This window comes from Paramisgurnus dabryanus, chromosome 18, assembly GCF_030506205.2.
Source record: "Paramisgurnus dabryanus chromosome 18, PD_genome_1.1, whole genome shotgun sequence".
NCBI classification, from domain to species: domain Eukaryota; kingdom Metazoa; phylum Chordata; class Actinopteri; order Cypriniformes; family Cobitidae; genus Paramisgurnus; species Paramisgurnus dabryanus.
In genome coordinates, this window is record NC_133354.1 from 14,844,712 (window position 1) to 14,856,894 (window position 12,183).

A 12,183-nucleotide genomic window follows, 5' to 3' on the forward strand; every position below is an offset into this window, starting at 1 on the left:
GCAAACATAGCCATCAGAGTTAATTATCTTAACCCAGTTTAGCTGTTGCTTGGAGACTGAATCTGGAAGGCATCGTGCTGAGCAAAAGTTGCTGGCAGAAATGTCAGCTTGACATGAGCGTATAACTTTTGCACTTCATTCGGTTCGATTTTTTGAAGTTTATTAAGTGAGTAAATATTAAATGTTTCCAAAATATTGCTTGCAATAAAACAACAAATTTCTGGCCAACATTTAAACCCGACATCAGTGTTTGTACACAATGATGACGTGGCAACATACGCATGTGCATTTTGGCAACGGAAGTATGGCAGGATCAGCAGTGAAGCAACACAGAGAAAAACTTCATCAACTTTTGCAACACAGCTATCATATCGGTGTACTATAGTGAAGTGGATAGAAAATGTTAGCAGATGGCCAAATATAAAGTGGCCAGATACATATATACGTATATTATATTAGTGCAACCAAACGCAACAACCAAACATTTTGATGCTGGGAAACCGTTTTGATCAACTTTCTGAGTTGGTAACATGTTAGATCCACTGGGGAACAACACCACCTCTGTTGCCAAAATGCACGCGCAGGCTATTTGATCACATGGGCTGTAAAGGGGTCTATAACAGAGAAAGTAGCTGTCTATACAAAGTCTCAGAAATAAAGGTACAAAAGCTGTCATTTTGTCATTAGAGGCAATGCTGTTTTTAAAAAATACGCCCCAAAATTGGGAAACGCTCCTTTTTTGTTCCACATATACCTATACTGCCAGCACAGAGTTGGAGCGGCCATCTTGGTATGCCCAACCGGCAGAGGGCGTCATTGACTTACATTCAAAATCATGATCTAAATTCATCAAAGTATAGGTCTCTGAGGAACAAAAAGGTGGCGTTTCCCAATTTTGGGGCGTTTTCATACTGCGATTTTAACCATCCAATCAAAAAAGTACAGAAGCCCTGAAAAGCCATATATCGTTATTGAGTGGGCAATTCCCAAATGCATTTTTGAGAAGGTCCTCAGAGACCTCCTTCTCAAAAATGCATTTGGGAATTGCCCACTCAATTTGAGCCAATCAGACAAAGAGGGGGAAAAACAACTATTTTAGTTTGAAAATGCTCCAAAATTGGGAAACGCCTCTTTTTGTTCTGCAGAGACCCAAGTCTCTGCACTGTAACGTTAAGTGTTCTATGCGCAATCCAGTTATTTATATAGATCAGTGGCATACACTTAAAATGCTTGGTTGAAAATAATCCAGCATTTTTAGTTTATGCTACCTTTAGGTACAAAATGCGCATTTTTTAAAATTATGGGGTATTTTTTTATTTTTTGCTGAACTATCCCTTTAAGTCCAGATGTGACCCAAGTCGGTCATTTTGCGAATCTATTTAATGAACATATAATACGTGCCAAGTGCATTCAGTTAGTATCATTATCTCATTTTCGACGGATGTAGCGTTTAGCAGCTTTTGCATAAGTTCCTCAAATATTACAGGGTTAAATTTTCTTAAAACTGAATCTGAATGTTAAGACGCACTAACCACAAAAAAAATATCAAAATTAAATATTTCAATCTATTGCGGGCCCTAATAAAAACATAACTCTGCTGACACTTCGGCATCCAACAATGGCAAACAAGGCTGGGCAGGAAAACTCACACAGAGTACTGACCCGTTCACACAGAGATCTGCTCCCAGCTGTTCAGGCTGCCAGAGCCAAGACTTGAGCATGCATAGTTGAATGTCATTTAGTAGGAATTCAAAACCTTTAGCCAAAAATAAAGAGACCATAGGTGCCAACCACCAGTAAAGTAATTTTTAATAACAGTTGTTAGGAGTGTCAGAAAGATGTCAACTGTGCTCAGATTTTACAATGCTAAGATGTTATATTTTTTCTCTATTTCTTTTGAAGACTTTGGGAAGAAACCTCAGTTAACAACTAAAGTCTGTTAAATTAACACAGACATAATGTGTAATCTTTTTCACAAAAGACTCTTTGTAGAACAACGCTGAGAGTATGGATCAAACCCAATGCCCGACCCTCCTCTTAAACTAACAGACACAAAGAGACCAAATGAAGTAGGAGCACAGAGCAAAACCCCCTTTGTTTCCCTCCAAGTGGCTCAAAGAGAAGAAACTGTTAGATCCAACAGCCAGCGGAAATAATTCACAGCTTCATTGTGTGACTATTAAGGTCTGCAACTGAGGGGCTTCTGTTTCAAAATATTTTGTCAGGCCTTCAGTGAGAGATGAGCAGGACCGTCTGGCACTACAGTATGTGTGCGGCCGACACAATGACTCATTGTGACAGAAGAGGAAAGTGGGCTTTTGGGATCTGGACAGAAAGGATATTAGTCACAACTCCCTGAACTGCCCCAATCTGAATTCAATTCACTGTGATGAGCGTAACTGCAGAATGGATGATGACTATATGTTCCAGCAATAACATGTCAGGCCACCTGTCATGATGCTTTATAGGAAATCTGATGTGCCATAACAGGTTTCTACTCATTTATGCCACAATGGGTTGTTCATTTTAGCTTAAAGTAAACATCCTCTGAAATATTCTCAGTATTTTGTTACAGTAATGTTTCATAAGCTGATAAAATATGATTTGCCTTTTCACAGATGTGCTCTGAATGATGGCATTAATCCTCATGTTTTTTTAATATTCATGTAAAAATGTGAACTATTACAGTACTGTGCAGTTAAAGCGACACTTCACTTTTTTTGAAAATATGCTCATTTTCCAGCTACCCAAACATTTGAGTTTCTCTGGGTCTGGCGGTACCACTTTTAGCAAAAGCTCTTAGCACAATCCATTGTATCTGATTAGACCATTAGCATTGCGCTCAAATATAACCATAGAGTTTTAATATTATTTAATCCTATTTAAAACTTGACTGTTTTGTAGTAAAATTGTGTGCTAAGACTGACTGAAAATAAAAATTCGCGATTTTCTAGGCTGATACTATACTCTCATTCTGGCGTAATAATCAATAATCTGCCGTAACATGGCTGCAGCAGGCACAATGATATTACGCAGTACTCAAAAATAGACCCCAGCTATTGAAGGTAACCAAGGGGACCATTTTCAGGCACTATGTAATATCACTACGCCTCCTGCAGCCATGTTACGGCAGCAAAGTCCTTGATTATTACGCCAGAATGAGAATATAGTTCCTATCCATATCGACCTAGAAAATTGCAACTTTTAATTTTCTTTCGAACTAAGTACACTATGTAACTACACAAGAGTCAAGTTTTAAATAGGAAAAATATTGAAACTTTATGGTTATTTTTGAGCATGATGCTAATGGTCTTATCAGATTCAATGGATTATGCTAAGCTATGCTAAAAGTGGTAATGCCAAACCCAGAGATCGGCTGAATGGATTCAAAACATTAAAACTCAAATGTTTAACTCTAGGGGGGCTGGAAAATTAGCATATTTTCAAAAAAAAGTGGAGGGTCGCTTTAATACTTCAGAAAATAAATTTTGCTCCATTCTTAGCTTCCAATAACTGACCTGCATTTATGGCATAAAACTATGATTTACTTAAAGGAATACTCTACTCTTTTGCCATTTTAAAGGACAAGTTCGGTATTTTACACTTAAAGCCCTGTTTTCAGATTGTTTATGGTGAAATAGAATGGTTTTGACTGAAATGTCAACATGTGCGGCTGCCCTGAGAATTTTTCGCGTGTTTGTGTTTCACCTCACACCTCTACAATGGGTTTAATAATGCACTGGAACAATCCTTCCTAAAATGCATTAAACTTTCGTTTACAAAGACGTGAAACTCACCGAGTGGTCAGGGGTGTTCACTGATATGCTCACTCAAAAATCGCTGCAAAATACGCATTCCAACAGGTTTTATCGTAGTTTTTGCCAACTCCATTGACTAGTATTAGATGTCCTGTGAGGTACGGTATTACTCCGCGCCGGGAACTTTGTTTCTATTCTTGCAATTGGAAAAGGCGGATTAGCGCCACCACCTGGGCTGGAGTGTTTATAATTCAAGCTCTAAGCGGAAGAATGTACGGGAGTGAGGCGTTTGGAAAAATAGGTCCACAAGTTAACAACGAATGCTAAAACAGCTGTTGGAAAGCATCTTTTGCAGCGATTTTTGTGTGAGCATATCAGTGAACACCCCTGACCACTCGGTGAGTTTCACGTCTTTGTAAACTAAAGTTTAATGCATTTTAGGAAGGATTGTTCCAGTGCACTATTTAACCCATTGTAGAGGTGTGAGGTGAAACACAAACACGCGAAAATTCTGAAAAATTTGACATTTCAGTCAAAACCATTCTATTTCACTATAAACAATCTGAAAACAGGGCTTTAAGTGTAAAATACCGAACTTGTCCTTTAAACTATGTTATTACTAGCCTGGGTGCCAGCCGATCTTAGCCCCGCCCACCACATTTTGAAAAACGGGAAGATCGGTCTGGCGTTTTTCCGTTGAGGGGCTACTATGCGAGTACCAAAACTGGACGACGAATCAAATTGTGAGGGCGGGCTTTATACGATGATGGACAGATGATCAACACAACCACGTCACCAAAGAGCGCGTGTGTTCAATCTGTTTACAATGAAATGGCTGCCGCTGTAGAATTCAGATGTGTGGAATCTGACATTGAGTCTGTTCTAAAAGATATCGACAGAGCATTGATTTAAAAAGAGGAACAGAGAAACGCGATCAAGGCATTTGTTTATGTTTTCGCCGTCCTTCCTACGGGATTCAGCAAAAGTTGGTCGCACTTCTGGAGGACAAAGTTAAAGAAGCAACTGAAATGGGTATCACGGCGATGCAACTCGGCGTGCACGACGAGATGGATATAATTAGCGGTCGTTGCCAGCTTCTTTTCGGAAGCCCGGAATCGTGACTGCTGAATAAGTGGAGGGACATGCTAGGCTCCGATATTTTTCAAGTCAACGTAATTGGTAGCTATCGTCGTGGATGAAGTTCACCTAACGTACAAATGGTAAGAGATAGTCTTACTGTATGACTTAGTAAATACTTATTGTTGTGATATAAATGAAATGTTTTAAACATAGTAGGTGTTGATGTACCTTCGCTAACTCAGACTTATCATTGTAGCAAAATTACTAGCAGTTCGGTCAGGCTGCAAAATACGACATTTCAACATACGTTACACACTCCGTTGCTCTGATTGGTCATAGGTCTATCCAATTGAGTGGAGAGGCATTTTTCGGTTGAGACACGCCTCATAATTTTAGCTCAATGGAGCGGTTTCAGACTCAAATTCTGACTAGAATTGAGTATGACAACGTCAGGCTATGTTATTACCTCAACCTAGACGAATTAATACATACCTATCTTTTTTCAATGCATGCACTGTACAGCGCGTTATGAATGTGTTAGCATTTAGCCTAGCCCCATTCATTCCTATGGTACCAAAAAAAAGTTTTATTTTGTGGCACCATACTTACTGGTATAACTCCTCATGTAACAGTCTTTAAATAGGGAAAACACAGAAGTGTTTGGTGGCTTCCCTGTTTGGTACAATAGGAATGAATGGGGCTAGGATAAATGCTAACACATTCACGACGCGCTGTACAGTGCACGCATTGAAAAAAGATAGGTATGTATAAAATCGTCTAAGTTGAGGTAATAACATAGTTTAATATGGCAAAAGAGTAGACTATTCCTTTAATACTGTACTAGTATTTGGCTTTTATACGTCTTGAAAACAACAACAAAAGCAACAGGCTATTCAAGAACAGCAAAGAAAACAAGAAATGTGACGTAATTTGTGCAACAACACTTTAAAAATAGTGTCTTGCATTGTTTTAGTAAAGCTTACACAAGCTTTTAGTCAACTGATCAAATAATACCATTTAATATTTCATACTGGTTAGTCTTTACATCAGGACATCCAATATGTTTAAAACATTGGAAGTGCATGGGAGTTTTACATAACCAGATCAATATTCACACTACATGCCCATACAGCATCTGCATAGAAGAAAGGCAAACAAACATTTACAAAACTAAAGAAGTTGGCTGCTTTTAGTTTAAATAAATATTGTATTCATAATACTCATATGACTGTTACATAACTAAACACACTGGAAAGAAATGTGGCCATACGTCAACTTTATAAAAGCATTCCGGCCAATAAGCTGTCGTAATCATCATATGTTTTCCCTTTTATGTACATACAGCGGATACCAGCAACAATAACATACACTGTTCCTTTAAATGCTAAGGATTGCTTTGAATCAACCCTTCGCTTCTCCAAATACTACAAAGGCAATTACAAGTATTCCCACACGTTTCCTCATAAACATGCATTTTTCAGCAACACAAAAAGCCTGACCTCAGCCGTTTCAGAAAAAAGCAAGAATTCTGGGATGTCAAACTCATAAAGTCATGTGCTGAACTGACTCATAGTAATAAACGAGATCTTTAGACTACCTGCTGCCAGCATCTGGTTTTGTACTACATGCACATTATGTGAGTGTGTGGGTATGTATGCTCTTCTGGTAATAAAACGGGTGTCAGGATGGCACAGTGTTAGAGAGCCGGGTGGAGACTAAGAAGCACAAAGACTGTCCAGCTGTTCGGGGTTTAAGTATTTCACCACTTCCTTGATCCCGTCTTCGCAGCTCCTGATCTCACTCAAGTCTTTATGCTTGTCCTCCACTTCTTTGAACTTTCTCCAGGTGTCTGTGCAAACACAGAGGATGCATTAAACAAACCAAGAAGAATTAAAAGGATAGTTCAACCAAAAATGAAAATTCTGTCATTATTTACTTATCCTGTTCATACATTTCTTTTTTTTTGCTGATCACAAAGGACCATATTTGTGATCATGCAGGAGCACCATTGATTTCCTTATTAGGTGCTCAAAAGTGGTTACAAACTATTATCCTTACAGCAGAAGAAAGAAATGTATACAGGTTTGGAACAAGTTGAGGGTGAGTAAATGAAGACAGAGGTTTGATTTTTGGGTGAACTATCACATTAAGTTAAGCAAGAGTTTTGCTCTGAGGAAATCTGGCACTTCCATTGTTTGAAATTGTTCATAGTAATTTGGGTTGTCAAAAATAGCATAATGGTAGAAAAACAACATACTTTCGGGGTAAGTAAATTTAAATGGGTTTATTTAGCAAATGCTTTTATCCAAAGCGACTTACAAATGTGGAAGCACTAAATATTTTGCCTTAAATAATGACAAAAAAAATTATAAACTATTTACTTTATCTATTTAAAAGTTACAACAGATTTATGCAATTATATAAATATGTGTGTACAAAATGCATAGTGAAATAGAAAAAAATCTTTGGTTTATTTATATGCAAGAGATTTTATTTCCTTTGGTCTCCCCTACATTCTTATATTCCCTGGCAGCTGAATGCGCTCCAAGCACAAATAGTTTAAACTGGCACAAGCAGACTCTTAGTTTAAAAGTCTACATAAGTTTTACCTTACACTCACTGTAAGACTTTAAGTAAAAACTTATCCAAATGGAAAATGCATTTACTTAAATGAAAAATAGAAACCAGAGGCCGAAATATAAACAAACCTTCATCCATCGTGGTCAGTAAGGTGTAATTTTCTGGATGCTCTATGAGGTCCTTTTTCTGAATATCATCTGTCTCCATTAGATGCAAAACACCTGCGAAGATTGGCAGAAAGAACTAAAACCACTTAAGAGGCTTCTATAATCAAGAGCTTATTAATTTTACTTCCATTGCCATAGAGTTATAAATCCAACCACTTGCAGTTGAGAGTTAGCAAAGATAGTTCAAGATTTATAAAATTGCTAAACTATAGCTAATTATACTAGGAATGCGCCTGAAACCGCATGCTGTACACTACGTACTGAATGCGATGAAGGACCGTTAAAACAGTAGGTACTATATAGAACATGGGTCTCCAACGTGGTGCCTGTGGGCACCAGGTTGCCCACACAGAGTCTCTGAGGTGCCCGCCAAAGCACATTCTATTAATAGTCTCAATTGTAATATTTATTTACAGTGTTGTATATTTTTATGTTAGCTTGGCTTCTTTTATGTATGTTAACATTTTAAACAATACTTATTTTTATTTTAAACAAAACATATCAACAAGTAAAATAAAAAAAATCAACAAGTAAAACAAAAAAGTTTTGAATAGACTGTATCAAAAAGTAGCCCTCCAGATTGTTTTATCCATTTTGGTAGCCCTTTCTCACAAAAAGGTTGGAGACCCCTGGTATAGTAAGAATCCTGGTAGTATGAATGAGATCGGGACGTACTACATCCGCCAGGTTGATACATCACGTGACACAGTCATCATCACGTCATGTCATACTAGCGCGAATATAGCCACATCGCCGCTTTCCACTATTCCCTAATATGACAACGCCTCTTTTTCTTTTATCCCAGGGGCATCATGGGATAGTGGTTTGTTTGTCGTATGAACACTTCAAAATCTAACCGGAAGTAGTAGCCTACTGTATGGAATAGTAAGAATTCAGACAAACTACTCTCCTCGCCTACTGCTTTTCGCCTACTATATAATATGGAAGTAGGTGGTTTCGGACCAAGGGTGCCCCACAAGCCCTGAAAAGTGAAGCTAAAACGTCTCGATCGCCCCCAGTAACTGGTCCTAGTATAGGTCATAAACCCCGCCTCCCCCATGTTATTCAATGGGACTTGAGACCAACTAAACACTTTAATTACACTTCAAATATCTTTTTTCCGAAGCTGGTTTCTGTCATTTACTGTAGTTTTTATCACGCTGATGTAAGTTCAAGTGTTTGTTTTTAATTAGTTATTTAAGGCTATAAAAACGGTGGTGTGACGTCATGATTGACAGCTGTGATATCGTGTGATATGGGCATTCTGCGCGAGCGAGGGCGGGGCCTTGATTTTGCGGCTTTACTTTCTGCTCACTACTGCGCAGGACTGGTCCCGAAACCGCTGCTGCGCAGACTCAAGACCCAAGATGTCAGCACCATATCGGGACACTGGCGGCTTCATTTTTCTACAACGGAAGAGAGTGAACAGGTGTCGTTCACCAATGGAAGAGAGGCATTGTCCATCTTTTTTTACAGTCTATTCGGAGGACTGGTCCCGAAATGGCTACCGCGCAGACTCAAGACCCAAGATGTCAGCGCCATATCAGGACACTGGGGGCTTCACTTTTCACGAATGGAAGAGACCGAATGGGCGTCGTCCATCTTTTTTACAGTCTATGTTTCGGACGCAGCATAGGTCAGTAACTCAAAACATTAGCATCAATGACATGCACAATTTTTATCAGTGGTACAGCTTTTATGTAACCTATACATTTAGTATGAATGATGTGTAAGCATTATGCTCTGCCAGTTGCGCCACAGAAATGGTGTGTACCCATGCCATGTAATTACTCTTCACACACTCTATGCTCTGTATTATAACTTAAAAAAAGTTACCTTCAACGGTTTTCCAGACCTGCACCTCTACCTCTGTGGACCCTTGTCTCTCGATAGCAATCATGCGCACTTCCTCTGACTGAGAACCGGACGAGGACTCAACTTTATATACCAGCAGACTGTTTTTTTCTTGACCGAGGTGGCACTCAGATCTGTTCCTCTCTGCTTTTAGCTCTGTAAATGCAAGTTAACTGATAAACACATGCTCTGTAAACTATAAAGCCTTTGCAAAGTTCTTTTTTTTACCTGGACAGATCTTGCAGCATTTTCCCTCTATCTTTATAGGATGTTGGCATGGATATTGTGTGGGACACGTGATGCGCCTGCATTCTTGAAAGCTGTCTCTGCAGGTGCACAGAATGCACTCCAAAACTTTCCCCAGCACAGGGTGCCACACATCACCATGGGAATAGGTCTTGCCACTGTACACACAAGCTTAGACAAAGTCAGAAACTCTACATTACTTGAACATTTTATCACTTCATATGGTGTTGAAAAAGCACACAGAGAATGGCTAAAACGAGCAGCACGGTAGCTGGTTTACCTCTCGGATGTTTGCGCTGTAAAAGAATCTTAACAGTGGTTTCAGCGGATCCTTTAAGGTGTAATGTCTGTAGGTTGAGGCTTCTCAAGTTGAGGCCCCGCAGTGTTGACGGTGTGGCCCTAACTGATCGGCCCCTGACCTGTGCTGCTGCACATTGATCCACAGAATGCCTCTTGTGTTAGGGTACACAAAAGCCAACAATGTTACACCAGAGCTAACATGAATACAGCTTAAAACTGAGGGTTTTAGTATAGTTCTTGATAAAGAAAATACATACAACTCCTCTGTTCAGTTGATGTCCTCCATCCCAAAAAGATGCAGAATTAATAGCACCCTCTGTTTATTCAAGGGAGACAGTTTTATTTTAATCACTATAATGTGGTGAGGAGTTACAACCTACTTACATTAAAAAGCACATCCTTGTAGGATTAACAACCTATACCATAAATGAAATAGACTATCATTATATAAATCAAAAAAGAGATTGCAATTCTGATGTTACCTTTGCAAACCAAGCAGCATGTATCTGGAACAGAAACTGGAGACGAGCATGTAATGGGCTGACAGGTTTTCAATCCACAGAATATATTTCCATTCTTCCATAAAACAAGAAAAAGAAAAGAATATGCAGAAATCTCTCTCAGTTTCTAAAACTTAGTGAATTAATTTAATAAATATGAAATTTGCATGACTTACAGTACAAGTGCACATGACACACTGGTTGGACAGGCGAGATGGGATTAGCTCATGATTGGTAAATGTTTCCCCCGTCTGATATATAGTTCCATTATGCCTACAGGTTTTAATTGGTGCCCGAAGACCAGCAGGAGTCCTGTGCTCATCTGTGCCATAAAATATATCAGATGGTTCAAATAGTAATGTTATAGAAAGTAAGTATGGTATAAATAAGTACAAAGTCACTGACTTCATACACCTGTAAGGTGTGATATTGTACCTGCACATCGAGGGCAGCATTGCTGTGAACTTGTCACTGGATTTTCACAGCGCAGAACAGGACACTTGATGCTGCTGCATTTCACATGGCCAGACTACAAATAGTTACAAGGTTTACATGAAAGTAAATGAGGCAGACATAAATATTTTGCTCTATAATTATTTTTCCCATTTCCCCATTTGAATGCAAAATAGTCTAATGTAAAAAAAGCATACTGGTGCTGCCTTTGGCACACTAATCCCAATTTCAACAAATATTCGGTATTCAGAATAGTCCATAATTTAATACATTCAGCAAAACTATATCGATAATATCTATGCAATTTTCGATACTGCATATCGCCCTAATGTTATAATAGGTGGGGCTGGCCTGGCGCACGACACGCGTGCGCATGCACAAACACGCAACCGATAATTCTTTATAGAGAATATAAAGTATTACCAGTTAGTGATTCATCACATGTACTCATATTCATCATTTATCTAAAACCCCTACAGCACATTATTAGAAATAATTGATTTAGGCTTGTAAGGTGAGTACGTACTTCGGTGCAAGTACAGCGCATGCAGGAGATGAATCCAAAGGGCTCCAGATAGGGATGCCAGCTATCTCCTGGCCTATACATCTTCTCTTTAAAAGTGCAATGCACACCCGACACTGCATGCAACACAAATACAATCGTGTATGACGTGGGCTTTGATTACATCAATCGATTGTGCCAACAAAAACATTTTTTTTTTTTTAAATTGCATTAAAATTTTATTTAATAAAGAATAAATCACAAAGACACTGCTTTTGTACGTCGGCATTATGTTACTTTATCACACACTGCAATTTTAAGTGTTGTAATGCTGGCAGACAGATGCATACAAGTGATGCAAATAAAATGTGATGCAAGGACAATGACTTACTTTTTCCCTGTCGCACTGCCTCCGTTTCACCCTGAACAAACCATCGCATTGTGGCCAAAATGAAAAGAGGTTTTAAGTAAATCATCATTTTTCTCATCAAGAAACTCTGCCTTCACAAACTTCTCAGCACTTTGGAAGTACGACGGTAACTCGCTACAGTGCAAGTCTCTGCTGCGCTTCTAGGTTTTTTCAAAAGCGCCTCCTACTGGAAAACATACTAGTTGTTTGCTTTTTCAAACATTACACGATAGGTTTAAATAATTTAAATAGTGAGTTAAAATCATAAAACATAAAAAACAAACAACAGTAGGTTGCAGGTCGAGGTTTGTTGATAATTCGTGATAGTGCCATG

At 38.7% G+C, this 12,183-nt stretch overlaps 1 protein-coding gene across 1 annotated transcript; it reads right to left on the reverse strand.

The window, feature by feature from the left end:
* Positions 1–5,841: 5,841 nt before the first annotated feature.
* chrdl2 (chordin-like 2) lies at positions 5,842–11,973 on the reverse strand. The gene is made up of 11 exons (XM_065286849.2): positions 11,832–11,973; positions 11,465–11,577; positions 10,921–11,014; positions 10,662–10,807; positions 10,468–10,561; positions 10,243–10,301; positions 9,966–10,137; positions 9,668–9,856; positions 9,422–9,595; positions 7,547–7,639; positions 5,842–6,687 (listed from the first exon to the last, which is right to left on the reverse strand). Exons 1-11 carry the CDS (start codon positions 11,926–11,928, stop codon positions 6,554–6,556), a joined length of 1,365 nt encoding a protein of 454 aa, XP_065142921.1. The 5' UTR covers positions 11,929–11,973; the 3' UTR covers positions 5,842–6,553.
* Between the last annotated feature and the right edge of the window lie 210 nt (positions 11,974–12,183).

Excerpts from the sequence above, each read along its gene's own strand:
- chrdl2 (XM_065286849.2), bottom strand. The coding sequence starts at position 11,928 with ATGAGAAAAATGATGATTTACTTAAAACCTCTTTTCATTTTGGCCACA. Across the intron at positions 11,015-11,464 it reads TGCGCTGTACTTGCACCGAA|TCTGGCCATGTGAAATGCAG; the intron begins GTACGTACTCAC and ends AACTATTTGTAG. Across the intron at positions 7,640-9,421 it reads GGTCTGGAAAACCGTTGAAG|GTGTTTTGCATCTAATGGAG; the intron begins GTAACTTTTTTT and ends CAATCTTCGCAG.